General features: G+C 36.8%; 2 protein-coding genes across 3 annotated transcripts; one reads left to right on the forward strand and one right to left on the reverse strand.

Annotated features, from left to right (window-relative positions):
- Positions 1-812: 812 nt before the first annotated feature.
- kif20bb (kinesin family member 20Bb) lies at positions 813-17,080 on the reverse strand. Of its 2 annotated transcripts, none has more exons than XM_065242598.1 (31): positions 16,929-17,080; positions 16,695-16,797; positions 16,516-16,605; positions 16,030-16,149; positions 15,810-15,948; positions 15,345-15,529; positions 15,214-15,265; positions 14,931-15,128; positions 14,121-14,232; positions 13,776-13,847; positions 13,019-13,168; positions 12,754-12,916; positions 12,372-12,647; positions 11,399-11,535; positions 11,175-11,304; positions 10,418-10,622; positions 10,278-10,339; positions 10,070-10,189; positions 8,538-9,613; positions 7,305-7,443; positions 7,096-7,218; positions 6,951-7,005; positions 6,749-6,871; positions 6,329-6,396; positions 6,173-6,244; positions 4,708-4,881; positions 4,418-4,609; positions 1,861-1,932; positions 1,625-1,751; positions 1,390-1,520; positions 813-979 (listed from the first exon to the last, which is right to left on the reverse strand). In XM_065242598.1, exons 2-31 carry the CDS (start codon positions 16,791-16,793, stop codon positions 899-901), a joined length of 4,743 nt encoding a protein of 1,580 aa, XP_065098670.1. In that variant the 5' UTR covers positions 16,794-16,797; positions 16,929-17,080; the 3' UTR covers positions 813-898. The 2 variants fall into 2 exon arrangements, with proteins under 2 accessions (XP_065098670.1, XP_065098669.1); XM_065242597.1 differs by having other exon boundaries at positions 6,173-6,247.
- Positions 17,081-17,363: 283 nt separating this feature from the next.
- On the forward strand, positions 17,364-20,286 carry rpp30 (ribonuclease P/MRP 30 subunit). Its single transcript, XM_065242599.1, has 11 exons — positions 17,364-17,552; positions 17,682-17,737; positions 17,825-17,881; positions 17,966-18,031; positions 18,113-18,181; positions 18,289-18,378; positions 18,767-18,883; positions 18,993-19,022; positions 19,524-19,561; positions 19,647-19,726; positions 19,963-20,286. The coding sequence occupies exons 1-11, from the start codon at positions 17,471-17,473 to the stop codon at positions 20,073-20,075; spliced, it is 798 nt and encodes a 265-aa protein (XP_065098671.1). The 5' UTR covers positions 17,364-17,470; the 3' UTR covers positions 20,076-20,286.
- The last annotated feature ends 34 nt before the right edge of the window (positions 20,287-20,320 follow it).

A 20,320-nucleotide genomic window follows, 5' to 3' on the forward strand; every position in this document is an offset into this window, starting at 1 on the left:
AAATGACGACCGAATTGTTTTTTTTTTGGGGGGGGGGGGTAAACAATCCCTTTAAGCCTTGTCTGCAAAACCAGAGGTACGTGTACTGCTTAAATAATCTGGATTTGGGTAAATTCAACAAGAAATGTTTGAGTAATGCTTAAAAGTTTTATTAATATTGACTGATAAATCTTGAGCTTAGTTTGTGACACTGTTGAAATTTCTTTTGGAGACATTTGTGAGAGACTTTATCTCAGGAGAAATATCTGGACACAGGATACTTCAGCAAAAGTTTCCATTTGCTCTCTATTTAACCTCATTGATGTCTAAAATAACCTGAAAAAATATCATTTTTCTTTGTTATCGGATGCCTTGACAGATATGTGGGCAGCGGAGTTGTAAATGCATTGACACTTACATCCATCCATAATTGCTAGAGTCATGACACATGCAAACACTCCAGGGTTTGTTTTTAATGTCACATCTGTGAAAGTGAGGAGTGTATTAGTACAGATGTGACCTATCTAGTGTAAAGTACACAGATCAGGAGGTGCAGGTAAAATATATGACTTACTCTTCTTTGATGACAGCCACCCTCCATATACTGACAGTGGTAATAAATGACTATCATACACGCTGACCCCAAACATTTATCTGAGAAACTCTCTATCTCTTTCACCTCTGAATGTCTAAAATAGCTTTCAACACCAAAATGTTTTTATATTGTGAAACTTTAAACGATAACAATATCATACTGATCAGATATTTCTCCCGTGTATTTAAGTAGAATGCTACCAAAAATGTTTTCTCTATTTTTTAATAGTTGACACAACAGTTTGTGTTTGAGTCAAAATGTGTCAAAGTTACAAAAGCTGTTATGAACAAACATATTTACAAATATTTACAAATAGATATTCAATCATATTTTTGCAGTCCTCGTTCTCAGTTTTCTCTTGATAATCAAATGATCGCTTTCTTTGTCATCTTCACAGCCTCCAATCTGTAAAACAATTTACTGAATTAAATACACATCAAATCCAGCTGTCAAAATATAACAAATGGCATGCTTCTGATTCATTCACATTAAAGTAGCACCGATATATCGGTCAATAATCGGCATCGGTCAATAAAAGCCAATTTTCACACTATCAGTTGATAGATTAAAAACAGCCAATAGCAATGGACGATATATCCTGTCAATCAAAGCTCTGTGTATAAAAAATATGTTCAATATATAAAAGAATAACATTTAGAAAATGTAATCCTCAGATTCAAGTTAATGCAAGTTAATATAACCACCAAACTATCAGTATCAGCATATATCAGTGGAAAAATTCAATATGGACGCATCTCTAATGAATAAATTCATAATGCTTTCCTGATTCACTACTCACAGTAAACATTACTTACAGGATGTGAGGGAATGTCAAACGGGGAGGAAACATGGGTCTTGAAGAGCTTTCGTTTGGATCTCTTAGGTTTGTTGTTTTCAGTTGTTTTTAGTGGCTCTGGGGATTTAACCATGCTCATGATCTTTTTGGCTGTTGAAGGAGTTCAAAACTTTGAGATACAGTATGAAACACTTTTGGCAGACACCTGCAATCGATGTCATTGACTGAGTCTAAAATGATGAGCTACAGCTGACCTTTGCTTCCAAAGAGAGTCGGAGAACTCTGAATAAAGTCACCGATCTTCTGCAGGGCTCCGTCTTTTCTCCCTTTAAGGCTTGCTGGAGAATCTTGACTCGCTATTTTTCTCTGCACTTTTGGAGTCTGGGTACAAAAACAAAGAACTCAAATAAATGTTACAGAGAAAGAGATGTCACATCTGATGACGTATGATGTCACAGGAACAAGAACAGTAAATTCATGTAGCTGGCACCTCAACAGACTGTATGTTCTCCTTGTTCACCCTGAGCCGTCTGTTTTTACGATTTTCCGACTCCACCGCCTTCTAAAAAAAATAATAAACATAAAAAATATAATTATTATGCTTGTGTCATGTACAGAGAAATTCATGTACTTGTGAAAAATTGTTGGACTAGTTTCTGCAACAGATACTGTGAGCAAGAAGAAAAAAAGTGGACCGTTTGACATACTTGAACGTCAAGGGCACATATATGGCCATAATAACAAGATGTAATGTAAGTCTTAGGTGAACATAGAATGTGTCTGAACTCTGAAATTTAGCTCAAAATATCCCACAAATCATGTATTTGGCCCTATTTGGGTGGGAGCAAAAAAGTGCTGTTTTCATGTGTGTACCTTTAAATAGAAATGAGCTACTGCTCCTCACTCCCCTACCAACAGACAATGAGAGCTTTTGGTGAAAAATAGATCTGATTTATTTTAATACGGTCTGAGACAACAGTATATTTAGCCGCATTAGCACTACAATGTCAGTGGCCGTGGTCAGGGCTTTATCAGTGTGATGTCACATTAACAACAGAATCAAAACAGCATGTCTAATAAGACTGCTTTGGTTTAATGAGGATTAAAAAAAGGAGAGGATGGATTTTTTATTGTAGGTTGGTTTTGTTCACACAATGCCAACACGTTTATGTCCAAACATTTTGTAAAAGTGTATTTTGCATAATATGTGCCCTTTAATCTTAGTTTTTTCACTTCCCCTGAAATGAAAAAATTGATATGATAATGATAAATTACTAATTCTTATGTCGCCCCCCACAAGTACGACATTCCTTCATCTTCGAAACACAAATTAAATGGACACTTCACTTTTTTAAAAAATATGCTAATTTTCCAGCTCCCCTAGAGTTAAACATTTCAATTTTTGTTTTGGAATCCATTCAGCTGATCTCCGGGTCTCTCTGTTCCACTTTTAGCATAGCTTAGCATAATCCATTGAATCCGATTAGACCATAGTGACAGACCGATATATTGGCCGGCCGATATATCGGGCCGACTTTTGTGAGTTTTATGTGTATCGGCTTCGGCCGATATGTGGCTGCTGTGTCCGCCGATTTTTCGGCATTATTTACAGACAGAGTGCTGGAAGCCGCAAGCGATCGCAGCCTGCAGGTCATGTGACTAAAAACAACCAACCTTTCCATGACAACATGGAAAGCTTGGCCTAACAGCTGACTATAGCTGAACAAAGCAGGTTTTATTTCTCATCTCTATATATATTTGTAGAAGTAAAGTGCTAGAAATCAATATCCTTTGCTGATAGTTCCTCGTCATTGTGGAGAGTGCAGTTCATGGTTCCATATCACCCTCACCTGTTTTTACTATTTGTTAAAAATAGTTTTTTTTTAAAGTTCAATAAATGTTACTGTTTTAAATCGAGACTTGTAACATTTGGCATCATGGTGTCATTTTTATGATGTAAATTGAGTGAGCAAAAGCAGTATCGGATCCAAATATCTGCTCAAGAAAATCGGCAGCATGTATCGGTCATCGGTTAAGGCTGATGAAACAAAAATCGGTATCGCCATCGGCACAAAAAAAAATCCATATTGTCGATCCCTAATTAGCATCACGCTCAAAAATGACCAACAAGTTTAGCAGTTCCCGAAAATAGCCCCCTGCTATTGAAAGTTACGAAGGGGACTATTTTTAGGGGGAGTACATTTTTAAATAGGAAAAATATACAAACTCTTTGGTCATTTTGGAAAGTCAGCTGGAAAATAAGCCTATTTTTGAAAAAGTAGAGTGTCCCATTTTTAATGAAATTCAAGAACTTTCTGAGACCCCATAGACAGCAACACAAATTTCAAGGTCCAGAAAGGCAGTACAGTAAAGATATCGTTAAAATAGTCCATGTGACTACATTTCAATCTTTAAAGTTAACCACTGCAGTCACGTGGACTTTACTGTACTGCCTTTCTGGGCCTTGAAAGTTGTGAGCTGGAGGGGAGAGGCGGGCCTTGCGGCCATGCATCGCGCCTTGCGTTTCCAAGCGTTTAACACGCGTTTGGTGTGATTAGCCCCTAAGGGGCTCAGAAAGGTCTTACGGTTGTAGAACGACATGAGGGTAAGTGACAACATTTTTATTCTCCGGTGAACTATCCCTTTAATGCACAAACAAGATGTTTTGAATAATAAATATTTTAGCAAAGGACACCTCTGAACCCACTAGTAATAACATTATCTGATTTCAATACCATATACAGTACACATTTCCAAATCGAAGGTGTAGGTAACTATGAAAACTAAATAAACCTTGTTTCACTCCAATTGTTTGATTGACAGGTAGGGGGCCTTTACTGTTGTTGATGCTTTAGGACAGATTAGCATGTACACACTTAAAGCAATGTGCTCACATGTGTTTTTGACTACCCCTGAATGTGGTCCATGTGATCAAATGACAAAACATTTTGGAACTCATTTACATCTGAATGAAATGCTTTCTACATGTGATCAGAATAAACAGATCTTCATTTCCATAAGTGTATTTAGACACGGTTTCTGTGTACCTCCATTTCTGGGCTCTTTCTCTTTCTGGCTGTACGTCTGAGTTTAATTGTGACGGATTCTTCTTCTCCAGGTTTTCTGACATTTATTCGATCAGGTTTAAGTGGGGTGAAACTGATTTCCAGCTCAGGTTTAGGGAAGCGTTTGTCTCTTAGGCTCTTTGTGGAGAGAACAGAAGCGTCCAGTAGGGCCACCTGTTGATCAATAATACTGATTATCATGCAAAACAAAATCATTTTCATTTGTACATGCCTTATTGTTTGTTTGATAGGTTTAATATCACTATACTGACCTCTTGTGTTGCACAGTAAGAGTCGCCTTCATTTGTTTTCTTCACATCTGAAGGCTGTTTGGAACGGTTATCTTCCTGGGTTTCAGATTTAAGAGAAGTAGTCAAATCATCCTTCTGATTTTGTAGTTTTGAAATGACATCTGGACTCTCAGCAGGCTGCTGCTGTAACATTTTCTACAATCAGAAGTGAAGAACATTACAGACAGTGTTAAAGAAGAGGATACTCAACAACTCACAATAAATGCATGGCCTATATATAATGTGGTGGAGGTTGTAACTCTTTATTGGTAACTTATCTAAAAATGCCTGTAATTTTATTACCTGCACAATGAAGGATAACAGAGAAATCGGAGCGTGTTCACATACAATATGCATGTTTCTGTTACCACATTTATTTTTAAAATAATCTGAAGTGCATTTTTTTGAAAAATAATTTTTTTCTTTTGAATTAGTTTAAGAAAAACGTAAACATATTTTTAGATTTTTTTTCTTCCCACATTGGCAGATATTTTTGATTGTTTTAAGCACAAGTTCACCTAAATTTGATATTTTTTGTCTAAAAACTAAACTTATTTTCTTGGGTCATTTTGCTCAACCAGAAAATACATCTTGATTTAAGAATTTTTAGATATTTGTTCTGAAAACAAGACAAAAATACTATGCAAGAAAGTCATTTTTAGCATTGTATCTTTAAATGCAAATGAGCTACTGATCCTCACACCCTTACCAAAAGCGACGGTGAGGTCTTTTAGTTACAATAGATCTGATTCTATTGAATACAGATTGTATCTCACTATTAAGATATGGCAGACAATGTCCAACACCATGAGGGCAGAAACTTTGGTAATGCAGGACCGTCAGTTAGTGGCTGTGGGCGGGGCTTTATCAGTGTGAGGTCAGAGTAACAAGAGAATCAAAACGGCATGTCTAATGAGACTGCTTTGGTTAAATGAGGATTAAAAAAAGCAGTGGGACAATATTTTTCATTGTAGGGTGGTTGTGTTCACACCCATTTATGTCCAAACACCTTGTAAAAGTGGATTTTGCATAATATGTGCCCTTTAACCTTCCCAATCTTAAGCAGATGTGTGCAGAAAACATCAAATTAACCAAAATACCTAACAAATAAACAAGAAAGACGAGATGTAAAGAAGTGTATGAACGATAAATATTTTGCAAAGTTCTGTGTTGGCCTGGTTTAAACTCACTTTTAGCTTTGCTATTAACACACTCCAGTCCTGCAACTCCTTCTCATGGCAGGTCATTTGAAAAGCAGGAATGATATTAACTCAGAACCTGCTGCGTAAAAAATTACTACTCTGGGCTGAAACCTCCCCTCAAGCTTGCGAGAAAGAAAATAACTAGATGGGGAGAGTGACGAAAAGGCCAATCCTATTAACAGCACTAGCTGCAGCATGCCATGCTGGTCGCCCTCAAGTTTCCCTGACGCCCGGGCCGCTCTTACCTCTTCCCCTGCAGCTCTGTCACTATCCTTTTCCCGCAACCTTTCCTGGTTATCATCTGAAGGCTCATTAGACTGCTGAAACATAAAACAAAGTCAAACTGCTATCAAATCTCACATAGTTGTGGAGAAATCGATCCAAAGCTTGTAGATTCTTACCTTTGTGCTTTGCTGCTGGGGTTCACCAGCGCTTCCAAAACAACGGATCTCCTGTGAGTTTACACGATCTGAGAAAAACAATGAGATGCTTGTTGTGTGAAGAGTCAATTATAAAATTACTGAAATCTGTGTGATGTATTAAAACTAGGGATTCACCAATATATAAGCCTATAATCGGTATTGGCACTGGCAGAATAAAGCAATTTTATCCACAGACATCGGCCGACTGTTTAAAAACACATCAACACTCCTACTTTGGGATTATTTTGATTTGGGTTACAATGACAACCAAGTTGCAGTTGCGGCACAAACAGGGAGTAGAAATAAATCTATCGGTATCAGTAGATGTCATTTTAAGGCAGCGAATATTGATATTTGCACAGAAATCAGTGCATCCCTAATTAAAACAAACTCAGTCACCTTCAGTTTTAGATTCAGCCCCGTCCATTCCAGCCTCCAGCATTTCATCTTGATCTATCTGTGCACGCTCTTTATTAAACTTTACATGTGTCGCCTCAGTCAGCTTCTGATCTGACGAAAGATCTGCAAACAAAATCTTAATAAGATCCAAATCTAAGCCGATTTTTAAAATGGGAAAAGGGGTTTAAGATGTGATGATTACCTTGGCAGGTTGTTTGGCAAAGCTGTACACTTTCTTTGAAATGGATAGGTCGTGCCTGCGATTGAAATGTAAGAGTGTAATTCAGCGGTCTTAAGATCTGATAACATCACGCATTTAAGAAAGCAAAGGTGGAAAAGTCACTCACAGTCTGCAGTGGATCGATACTTTGCTCTTTATATCTCAAACTGTGCAGAGCCTGATCCCTCATCTCCTCTGCTTTACATAGCCTCTGCTGAAACGATCCGTTTTCTTCACTTAACCTCGAGATCTGAAATGAAAAAAGCATTGTTTAAAAGAAATGTAATATAGGTTACCATTAAAATGTAATTATTGAAAATGATAAAAAATATTTACCTGTTCCTGTAATTGTTTAACCTGTGCTGTAGAGTCACATAATTTACGTCTGATATCTGATCGCTCTTTCTCCAGCTGCTGCAAATCACAACTCATGGTCTTTATTTTATTGAGTCCATCATTCACCATTTCTCTCGACCTGTAAAAATTAAAAATGAACTCTTTTGACTTTCAGCAAACTTTCTCCTATGTTTATATATATATTAGAGGCTGTCTATTATAATATAACTTTGTTGATGTTCTACACATGTTTATTTATATATGACCTTTCTATCAGAACCAGAATTCACTTTTTCAGAAATGTCAGCTACAGTAACTCGTCTGTTGGATCGGACCACACCGGCCAGCCTTCGCTCCCCACATGCATCAATGAGCCTTGGCCGCCCATGACCCTGTTGCCGGTTCACCGCTCTTCCTTTCTTGGACCCATTTTTCCTGCTTCTAACAAATCAACTACACTTGTCCTCGAAGTTGATGTGTTAGAAGCAGGAAAAATGGGCAACCATAAGGATATGAGTGACTCTTGACAAGGGCCAAATTGTGATAGCTAGACGACTGGGTCAAAGCATCTCCAAAACGGTAGCTCATGTTGGGTGTTCCCGGTCTGACTCTGCAGTGTTCAGTACCCATCAAAAGTGGTCCAAAGAAGGAAAAGCGGTGAACGGGCGACAGGGTCATGGGCGACCAAGGTGTATTGATGCACATAGGGAGTAAAGGCTGGCCCGTGTAGTCCGATGCAACAGACGTACTTATGCAATACGTGAGGTTCCGCTGGTGGGTCCCACAGCTAGTGCAAGATGAGAAGTTGTTTTGCTAGATATGACCCTTATGCCTTGTTTGGAATCGTTTAGACCTCTTGAAGCTCCATTGAAACTGTAGAGGTCCACTAAAGTCTATTAAATTGAGAAAAATCCTGGACTTTTTTTCCTCCAAAAACTTAATTTCTGAACAAATTAATCAAGTTTTATGAAAGTATAATATTCCTTTAAAAGAAAAAGAAAACTCTACCAAGATACATATTGTTTTCATGATATAAAATAAATTCTATTGTGATAAAAGATTTTGGTCATATTGTCAACCTTATGTATGCTTTATTAGTAAACATTATCTTACAGCTAGTCAGTTGGTAAAAAAGTACCTATGCAAGCCCAATTGTATACCAAGCATGAATTTCACACTAACACCTGCTTCCTAGTGTTATCATAAGTGTCTGAAGAAAAAACATGGACCTACTTTAACAGCTCTTGGGTTTTATTCTCCAGTTCTTGGTCTTTGTGAGCCAGACTCTTCTGCATCTCATTTATCCTCTGCTCTGTGTCCTCTCTGGCTTCAGAAAGGTCCTGCTCTACAATCGCTCTCGCCATATTTAAAACCTCATCGTTGTGGTTCAGTTCGCTGAGTATTCGCACAAGTTGTTCTAGCAGAGTTTTCCAGCAATCATCTCTGGAGCCCTGCTCCGGTTTTTGCAGCATCCCCTGTTGTTGTTTCAAAGTCTTTAGCAGTTCCAACAGCTCAGAGTTGCCCCTTATTCCAGCCATGTTGAGCTTCTGGGCTTCATAATGGCTCAGTAGGTTCTTGTGTTCCTGCACCTGGGCATCACGCTCGAGTCTAAGCTGACAGCAAAGTTCCTCCAGCTGGCACATTTTTACTTTGGTGTGGCTGACCTCTTGCTTAAGGTCAGCGATTTGTCTATTCTTCTCCTTAGATGACTCCTCCATCTTCTCACATTTATGATGGAGAGTCTCGGTTTCATCACGTGATAACTGGTCAGCACTGAGTTCCAGACGTAACTGGTCTAGCTCTGTCATCAAGGATTCAATGGTTTTGGACTGACTGTGAGACTCTTCCTGATGTTGCTTTATCAGAGCATTGGCCGCATCAAGTTCTTCTGAAAGCTCATTGGCCACCTTCGTCTGAATGTTCAGCTCCATCTGAGTAGTTTTGAGCTTTGAACTCGTGTCATTGGCTGTTTCCTGAAGCACATGCAACTCATTGGCGATGGCCTTGTTTTCATTTGTGACTTTGGTGACCTCAGCTCTCTCCATTCCCAGCGAGGAAACAGCGGCTTCGATTGCACGCGTCCGCTCTGCCAATCTATTAGAAAGATCATGCACCTTCTTCTCCAGCGCACATTGCTCAAGTTTTAGTTCATTCAGCTGGTCATCTTTCATTTTCAGCTCTTGCATGAGGTGTTGAATTTCCTGGGCTCTTATTTCCTCCTCTCTAGGAGTGCCATCTTGATTTGGCATGCACTTACAGTTGTTTTTGAGATGAAGGATTTCTTCTTTGATAGTGGTAATTAAGGTTCTCTATACGCGTATGAAAACAAAAGAAGGAGAAGGGTTATTACAATAAAAAAAGTCATGCTAAGTGGCATTTTTAAGCAAATTTGCTAGATATTAGATGTACAAAAATCTGAAATATTGTATAAAAGATATGTGTATGCATTGTATAACAAATGTTGGAAGAACATGATGAGCTCCATTTACATTTATGCATTTGGCAGACGCTATCCAAACCGACTTACAGTGCATTTCAAGATATACATTTAAATAGTGTGCTCACTAGAAATTAAAAACATGACCTTTGCGGCTGCTAACGCAATGCTCTACCAATTGAGCCACAGGAACAATCAATCTTATCAATGAGGGGCAGCCATGGCCTACTAGTTAGAAAGTCAGACACGAAACCCAAAGGTTGTGACTGAGGTGACCTTAAGCAAGGCATCTTTTTCTAGAATCGATTAATATACATCCTGAACTTACATCTTTAGTAGCTGCCTCAACATTTTCGTCCAAAGCAGTCTGTAACTTGGAGATCATGTCATCTTTCTCCTGACAGATTGACATGAGTTCCCGACATCTCACTTTCTGGTTTTCATAATTCTACAAGAGACAACAAGAAACATCAGTATACAAGAAGTCAATGTGGTTCTCGGAAAAAACTAAATTTTTTAAACATATGGGAAGTTACCATTTTTGCCTCCAGAAGTTGGTCATTTGATTCCCGTGTCTGAACACACATTGCTTCAAACTCTAAAAGGAGAAAACAGAATTAGTCTTATGTCATATAAGACATTACAATTTTTAATATTAAAAGAAAAGTGAACGTACCCTTCGTTTTAAGACCAAGTTGTTGTTGGCTTTTGTGAAGCTGTTCTGTCATATCCTCCAGCTGTGATCTCAGATGATTGACTGTTTCTAGTGGGTCAGGGACGTTTGTCAGACACATCTGCACTGCCTCTGCATCTCCCTTTATCTTAATCAGATCATCTCGCATTGCCTCGATCATGCTGTCCAAATGCCTAATCTCAGCCACCTGAAATAAAAAAATATTTTATTATATTTTACAATTTGTCATTTCGAAATAGTGTAGCTACAGATCTGGCAGGATTCCTAATGGTCAATAAATTATGAAATGCTGATGAACAGCTGAAGCTGGAAGTATAGTTAATTTTTTATGTGTACACTGGCAAAGTCGAACGCACAGCTTGCAAAGCATACTTAATTTGACTCCAACGTGTGCATAGGCGTTGGATGTCACTAGCCTACAGGAGTCAATAATTAGGCCTAAAGAGGTGATGCCGTAAGAGTGCAGCATACACTAGACAGTTCGATTGGAAATATAAAAAATAATAGCACACAGGAATAAGCTTAAATGGAAGCAAATTTATGGGGTTAAAATCTATGGCCAAATTCTCCAACAGAAAGCTCAATTTTTTTCAAGTTTCAATTTTAATGTATTTATAATAAATCTATTGCTACTGTGACTAAACCAACACCATTTAATAAACAAAACCATGTGTTATAAAGAATGTGAAGAAAGTTCAACCCCCCAACAACACTGTTATTGGATGATACTTGCATTTACCTTTGCAGCGTTCTCATCGGAGCTGTCGGTGGTTATTTCCCTGATGCTTCTGTTGACCAAATTCTTGAGTATGTCCAGCCTCCTCTCTGCTCTTTCCTCAACAATTTCCTTCTCTCTTTGGAGACGTTCACTAAAAATATTGATAAGCAACACCACAAATGAATGCACCATCAATGAATCAACTAGTATGACATTTTCTGTGCTAATAAAAGTGTTGGCTTTACTTGTAATCTTTTTCCATGTTGGAGAACAGCTCCATGAACTCCGCAGTGACCTCCTCACGAATTTGAGATTCCATGGTCAATTTTTCAGATTCTTCTTTAGAGAGCTTCTTTTTGAGCTCTTCGATTTCCATCTGAAGCTGCGGCAAACATGTTACAGTTTAAAATTATAATAAAAACTTAAACATTATGAGGGATTTAAGGGACACTGTACTTTTTATTTTTAAATATGCTCATTTTAAAAATGTGCCACTTTTAGCATAGCTTAGCACAATCCATAAAATCGGAATTAGAAGTCCATTAGCATCATGCCTAAAAAGATAACCAAATGGTTTCGATATTTGTCCTATTTAAAACCTTACTTTACTGTAGTTACATTGTGTACTAAGACTGACAGAAAATTAAAAGCTGTGATTTTCTGGGCAGATATGGCTAGGAACTATAATCTCATTCTGGCGTAATAATCAAGGACTTTGCTGCTGTAACATGGCTGCAGGAGGCGCAAAGATATTATGTAGTGCCCGAAAATAGTCCCCTGCTATTGAAAGATACTAAAGGTACTATTTTGGCTGCTGCATAATATCATTGCGCCTCCTGGCTCCTGCAGCCATGTTACAGTAGCAAAGTCCTTGATTATTACGCAAGAATAAGAGTATAGTTCCATATCGGCCTAGAAAATCAAACATAATTTTCCGTCGGTCTTAGTACATGATGTAACTACAGAAGAGTCAAGTTTTAAATAGGAAAAATATCAAAACTCTTTGGTTATTTTTTAGGCGTGATGCTAATGAACTAATCAGATTCAATGAATTATGCTAAGCTATGCGAAAAGTGGTAGTGCCAGACCCGCAGATCAGCTGAATGGATTTCAGAATGGTAAGAATCAAATGTTTAACTCTAGGGGAGATGTAAAATGAGCATATTTTCAAAAAAACGCTGAGTATCCCTTTAATAACAAATACAATCTTTGGTTTACCTCCTGTAGCTCTTGACTATCTTCAGCTTCTAGCACAGTTTGTTCTTCCATGCTCTCATCTTCGCTCTCTACTTCTTCCTCACCCATGTCATCATCATCAACATCATCATCATCATTTTCATCTTCTTGCACATCCTCTAAGCTCATCTCCCAGGCCATTAGTGAACTTCTCCTAGTCCAGTTCTTCTGGTCAGCATTATTGATCATCATGGACACATCCCTTGCAGATCTCTTAGCAATGATGGTAGGAGCTGGTTTTGGATTGAGGACCACTACCTACATGGGTAAACAGTAAGTGGAAAATAAATAGACACAAATCATCAGTGGTTCTGATCATGTGAAGGTGTAAAATATTTAAAAAGTCCAATCGGTTCCTACTGACCTTCTGAGCCACTGCTGAAAATTTGAGGACATTAAGGGTTTCATCGAACATCGAGGCACACTGGTTTATGTTGATGATCATGCAGGCTTTTCCACGGCCACAGAAGAAACCCTGCAAATAGTGTGTCAGCTTACTCTCTCTGAAAGGGATGTGCTGATGAAACCTGTTTGAAAACAAATATCAGAAAGTTAAACATTAAAAAAAATTTTACTTTGTAAAATGCGTATGGTGAGAATAGTGTAATGTACACATATTTCAGACTTACTTTGACTGAGTTTGATTGAGCCTCAGAGCATTGATGCATTTTCCTAGAGTTAACAAGGAAGTGTTGATGTTTCCAGCTTCTTTTAACCTGTCTCCTCGGTTCTGAGTCTTTGCGCATCGCTCAGATCCAGCCAAATCACATAAAGACAACCTTAAAAAAATACAATGCAAAACTAATCAATACATTTACTGTAAAACAGGGCCCTTCAATACGAAGCCTACAATGGTACTGCAGGAAGACTCAAACTAACTTTGTCAAAAATTATAAAGGACTGCACGATTGTGACAAAATTAAATGTTGATTATTCACTAAGATATTGTAATTGCAAATATTATTATTGATGATTAATAGATTTTACATTGATGTTTTGAAATGTTTTATAATTTCTGTGATACAAAGAAATTCTAATTATGCTAAACTAAATAATATAGTGTAAATAACAATTAATATAAGAGTTATGTTGTCAGTAAAAAATTCAAAACTAATGGCTAAAGGATTTTTAAAATCTCTGATTTGGTTTCCAAACATATTGCCAGAACACACAGACATGAGCACAAATGGGCAGCTGTAATTAATTGTGCAGCCCCTATATGATATATGTGATGAACGGTTTAAAATTGTATACAATATGTAAAATGCTGCCTGTGTACTTGTATTTACTTTTATCCACCAAGAGGGTTTTAAGGATTTTTCTTCCAGTAAAATTTTACCCAGAATTAAAACTGAAAGTTTAATATTAAGGCATGAGGTCACTTACTCGCTTATTGTCTGAACTCGAGGAACACCCACATCTTCAATCCGCAAAATTCGGATGGAAAATATACTATGGCTATAAAAAAATCAACATGGTATATTAGGTCATTTAGATTTTCTTATTAAAAACACATGATTTTTATTTAAATAAACTAGTTCAAGTGCCGTTACTTCATTTATAAGTATAAAATATTATTTTAACCGGAAAAAAACACTGGATTGTGCAACAAACAGTATACAACTCATTAGTTTGTCATATCGGTCCTATTCAGGCTATATTCAATGGTTTTAAATTCCTGTTATATTGGTGCATCTCCAGTAAATGTTAAAATGATTTCAAATGAGATACCTTCTGCTAGAGATGTTGTTGAGCTTAGTGGATGAGCAACTTTGATTTTTCCTTCCTATTTTCATTACTTTGAATGCCTCTTCAGCACTATTCACTTGAACCCATTTCAGATCTGAAATAGAAAAACACCATTCAGATAAATGCAGGTGCCACAAAGCTAATAATGTGATAATGAAGAAATTATTTAGCATAAAAGTACAGTAATACTATATTTAGGCTAGTAGTAATATTGATACACAAGTATTAACTGAGTAAATTATTCTGGACTCAAATCATGATTTTAAGTGCCGCTGTGTTGAAAATCAAGTGGTTATTGTTGTTTATATGTCTATGTGGTGTGTTTTTATTCATATGATTTAAGACAAACCAAGTGCAAATTGATTCATAATATTTGAGTTTTCCAAAGACATCTCATTATGGCAGTTTGAAATCACCTTGGTTTGCTACATCACACATGTTTAACCAATCAAATTATCACATTTGAAAACATACAAAAGTGTACAATAATCTAACCTGTTAACATCAGTGCTAAAACATTTAGTGGGTCTGTGACTGAATGTGTCTGAAACTAATGAAATGAGCATCTTTTATGAAATTAGTATTTTTCTCCTATTGTGGAAGTGAATGAAATAATTATCAGTTTTATTTACAAACATTCCTCAAAATATCTTCCTTCATGTTCATCAGAACAATGAAAATGTATACTGTACATGTTTGTAACAACAAGAGAGTGAGTAAATGATGAGAGAATTTACATGTTGGGATGAAGTATCCCTTTAAAATATTTTACCCACAAAATAATGAATTTACCTTTGACAAAAGCATTTCCTTTAATATCCTGGGCTAGTCGCAGAACATTTCTCTTGTGAGAGCCATTCGAAACAAGATCAAGCAGGTCATGGATGTTTTCATTGTAAATTTCACAAAAAGAGACCCAGACTGAGAATTTAACACAAGATGTCTCATCCAAACACAAGCTGTCCTCATCCATGTTACTGGAGGTGGAGCCTAAAAAATAAAAAAGAGGAAGCTCCTATTAGCTAAAGACAGAAAAATCAAATGCTGAAGGAAAAAAACATTTGTTTATTCTTACATTCAAATGATGAAGAACTGGAGGTACTGGAGAGGGATTTCTGTGAGTCATTCTGGTAAACAAAAACAAAGCTGTGATGGATTTTGTGCATAGTAATTTACACCTAACAAGTACATAAAAAACATACATACATCTTTACATCGGCGAAGAAGGTTTCTCTTATTTGTAGCTTCCTCATCCTGCTGCTCTTTAGTGAGTCTTGTAAAGTCAACACACCGATGAGGCTTGATGTTATTTTGAGAATAAATTCTGCCATCTATGCTGTTAAAAATCACATTGAGGGACCTCGGCAGAATTCCACCATCTGATTCAGGACCTGTAAAATAACAGTAACAACATCAAACAAAAGATTACAGGGCAAATACAGGGACAGTGCAAAACTTTATATATGCAACTTTATGTAGTGCATGTTTTATTTTATTAATTTTTTACATTTTAACTACTACTTTTACTAATTTCATTTAATACTTTTTATATCAATAATATAAAATAATGACAAGATTCTGAAAAATTCATAAATAATTGATTAGAAAAATATAAACAATTAAACTTTTGACAGGTAACATCTTCACATAAACAACCTCCAAAATCCTCACCGAGAAATGTAAATGTCTTCCCAGCATTAGTAACTCCATAAGTAAAGATCAAGGAATTCCCTCCGTGCAAGACTTCTTTCACAAGACTCTTTGTTGTTCCTTCAAACATCTGTCTCTGAGTTGTTTCTGGACCATACACCTAAAAAAGGATTTTTTCTATTAAATGGGAAGACAGTCACAGCCTGTACCATCAATGATGGTAACTGCGGTCATCTCGTACCTGTGAGAACTGAAACCGTTGTTCAAGCTGTGGCCCGAGTCTTTCACTTTGTCTGGCTGTCATAGATGCTCTTGGTGCCTTCAGGATCACAGTATCGGGTGGCTCAATTGAGATGCACGCCTGTATGTGGAGAGGATGAGAGGCAAACAAAATGCAGTTGGGATATTCGGGCTGCATCTTTAAACACAAACAACCAATCTGACAGTATTTTTCAGGCAATCATATACTAGGCAGCAATGGTATTAGTACCAAAACCACTATTATTTCACCATGTAACTTGTATGTACTTACATCTGTCATATATAGCACGCAACAATAATGTGCATAAGGTGCTACAGAGTAACGCAAAGGACATGGGTTTGATCCCAGGGAAAACACATACTAATAATATGTTTTGCATGGATGCATATTATGTCGCTTTGGATGAATGCATTTACCACATTCGTAATGTGACATAATCTTTGAAAAGATTACTAGTGAAATCACCTGCGATTCGCCTTCTGCTTTCTCCGCAGCAGTGAACGGACGGACACGCAGATAAACCTGCAGATGCTCTTTCTCCATTGATACAGAGTCCTGTAAAAAAAAAAAAAACACGGTAAATCACGACTGATTACATTTGCCAGGTCTTTAAGAGCTTGAAATATGTCTGAGAGTGATATTACCCTTGATAATTTGGAGAACTCTGCAAACAGATCTTTCCTCAGGTCTTCAACCGTCACTGACCCAACTCGCTCGGGTTTGTAATTTAAACACGACTCCATTGTTCTGCAGAAAATGCATAACGGTTAAGCTAATAACAGAATTAATTTATATGTTATATAATAAACATATTATTACATTATAATAACGTATTGTTTAAGCGTCTACAACAACGATTAGGAAATATGTACCCATACCTTCGACACGAATCCCTTTAAAGTAAAAACAATGTATAATTACATTTAAAATAAATGTAAAACTAGTGCCGTTACGATAACTATCCCGTATCTCACTCTCGCTTTTTGTGTAATTTTATTTGTTTACACGATGCTAACGCGAGTCAATCGTACTGTCGCGCGGCTTTCTGTTCAAATCGGACCAATCGTAGCGTTTGCTAGGATCTGGCCCTGCCCCTTAAACGGAAGTTAAACGTATTGTGTTTTTTTGCGGTCGGTTCGACATCTTACAGCGCTGCGCAGAAGGCTGACATCAAAGGACCGCGAGAGTGATTCGAAAGCACAGTTCTCGAGTGGATCTCGCGGTACTTTGATGTCACAGACCGATCGGTCAGCGAACAGCCCGAATGAACCACATTACCCACAATACTTCAGTAAGTCACATGTCCACGAAACACGTCCTGTTGCAGAAGGTTGTGTACGCGCATGTGGCTTACAGTACACGAGTTTAAAAGAATTGAGTGATATTAAAAACACTGCAGATCAGCGTTAGTGGATGAAAGATGTCTGTATTTATGGATTTAAACATAATCAGTAGTAACGATAAAAGCAGACTAAGAAGTATAATAGAGACAGCTGCTCACCGTAAGTACAAGCATTAGCAGATTTATTTACTGTTCACAAATCATCACTGTTGGTTAAATCGATCAGACAGTGACGAATGTGCTGTACTTTTAAGGAAACCTAATGCATTTAAAACGTTTAATTTTTTAGTTGGATACTCAACAGTGGCATTAAACTATGTGGTTGAGCCGAAACAAAAGAAACAGGTATGATGTAATTTTATTTAAATGTGATGTGAAAAATAAATACGATATAAGTTTTGAGAACTTTACTTGACTCATTACCTACTACAGGAAATTCCTAAACCACAGAGTATATCAGATATATTTGAGAAATTCCCCATAGTACAGGTAACTTATATTAACTATTTGTTTGTATTTAAATTGTTTGAATAAGTGAAATATTCTAATTAAATAACAATCCCTGCTTTATAGGGCAAGTCTACACCCATCAAAGTATTAAATCGATTAACTATCGTGGCCACTGATGCATCTCATTTTGTAAGTTTACAATTAAACAATGTAAAACATATGTGCTGCATTGTTATTTGTACACTGATATGTTGATGTTATTCTCCTCAGAGACCAACAAATGAATACAAACTCTTTGACATCGTGGCTGTGTACCCTAAAACAGAAAAACTCTTTCATGTAAGTAAAACTGGATTACTGATTTTTTTTTTTTTTTTTCATTTTATACTGGTCAGTATGTTGAACAGCTGTGATATAAATGTTTGTGCTATCTCTCTCTGAGCCAGGCTGCCTGCATGACATTTGATGTTGACATCATTTGCATTGCAGTGGCTGAAAAACAGCCCTTTCATTTTAAAAGGGCTCCAGTTTATGGGGTGAGTATTAGGTTTTTACATTCATACCCAACAAATCTGCTTAGGCACTGATGTGTGTCATTTGTTCAGGAATAGTAATAAAAATTGTAATACTGTGTGTATTGTAAAGGGTTAAAACAACCCAGCATTTTGGGTTGAAACAACCCAGGTTAAATTACAACCCAACGGGTTGGGGTCATCCCTTTTTCACCCAACGCTGGGTTGAAAATAATCCCATTTCAAGAATGAAAGTTATGTTGGTTGCACTTCATAAAGTGTTACTATTATGTTTTCTGATGATATTTTGGTTGACATAAGATGTTTAATGAATGAGAGAGATATGTCTCTTATATGAGGTATTAATAAAATGACTCATCATTGTTGTCTTGTTTAATGTTGGTCACTGCAGGCTATTGACAGGGGAGTGTTTTTTGAAATAAGTTATGTGGCAGCTATTAGAGACTCCACCATGAGGAGATACACCATTGCCAATGCCATCAGCCTTATAGAAGCCTGCAAAGGAAAGGTGTGTTAATCAAACGTTTTCGATTAAAGTTTTGTAAATGGATATTAATGACACGTACAGCATTCTGTTAATGTGAATGTTATGAACAAATTAAATTGCTTTTCTACAGAATATCATCATATCCAGTGGAGCAGAGAAGGTAAAAAGTCGCAAATCCTTGTTAATATAATTCAGTACAGGCTTTAATTAATTTGATGTAAAGTATTGAGCATGTGTGCAGGGCTCAACATTATGGATTTCTTATACTGCCCCAGATTTCAATTTTCCAGACCATTTTAATTGGTGCCTCCAAAAATATACATATTTATTATTTTCATAAAATGTCAGTCATTTTTACTTTTGTCATAATATCTGAAAATTTGTATCAAAATAGAAATATATTCATTAACCTGTTCAAGGTTGTTAAAAATTCATCATTAGTGCTAGATTATAGCAATAGGTTAAATTATCAAAATTTATAACTGTAAGTTTAGCGTGTCACATGAAAAGTTTTCAAGGCATTAAACAAGTGTAAAATGATCAAATGGAATAAGTGATTGTTTAGGAACTGACCCTGGACCTGCGGTTCATTTTTATTGTCGAGACCTGTGTGTGGTCATTATGACATGCTGTGAAGTAATCTTTCTTTTCCGTTCCTTAGCCTCTTGAGATGAGAGGGCCATATGACATTGCCAACTTGTATCCTTTTTAAATGAAAATGTATTCCCTCTGGTTACTGCTTTGTATGCTTGTGTATTGGTATATTCCTTAATAAATCTTACAGGGGGCTTGTGTTTAGCCTGTCTGAGGGAGACGCCAAATCTGCAGTTTCTACTAACTGCAGATCTGTCTTGTTGCACGGAGGTAAATGACTCGCAGTAGATGCGTTATTTTCCATTTCAGTGGTATAGGCATAAATCTATACAGCATGGTGTTGTTTGCAGTTAGATTGCTTGTTGGTTTGCTTTATATGCATTACAGTGATGGGTATGAGATGGTGTAGTATTGATCCTGCAATCTTCTTTTGGTTATCAGATAGAGATGGGGTTTAAATGATATATGAATGTTCACAGATGCTTTTCTTGATTCATTTAAAACAGAGACGAGAGCCACTGCTTCTGGTGTTGTTTTCACTATGAAGAAACCACAAGCTCTCAAGGAGCAAACAGAGGACACACCAGCATCTAAAAAAGCCAAAACAGAAGCGTCATAGCCATATTTCCAGTAGAGGGAGTATACATGTGTATTATCTCTGTGTTTGTTTAACATTAAATGTGTTTTTTCTTTCACGTTTGCAATCCACTTTGCATATAAACATGTTAATACAGATATGGTAAAAATTCAGATTTATTTAGCTAATGTTTAAAAGAATTGCAAGCAAAATGTACAGATGAAATAAACAAAATACAAAATTAACCATACAACCCTGAGAACATTTTGTAATACATTTTTAATATA

This window comes from Paramisgurnus dabryanus, chromosome 1 (assembly GCF_030506205.2).
Source record: "Paramisgurnus dabryanus chromosome 1, PD_genome_1.1, whole genome shotgun sequence".
NCBI lineage: Eukaryota > Metazoa > Chordata > Actinopteri > Cypriniformes > Cobitidae > Paramisgurnus > Paramisgurnus dabryanus.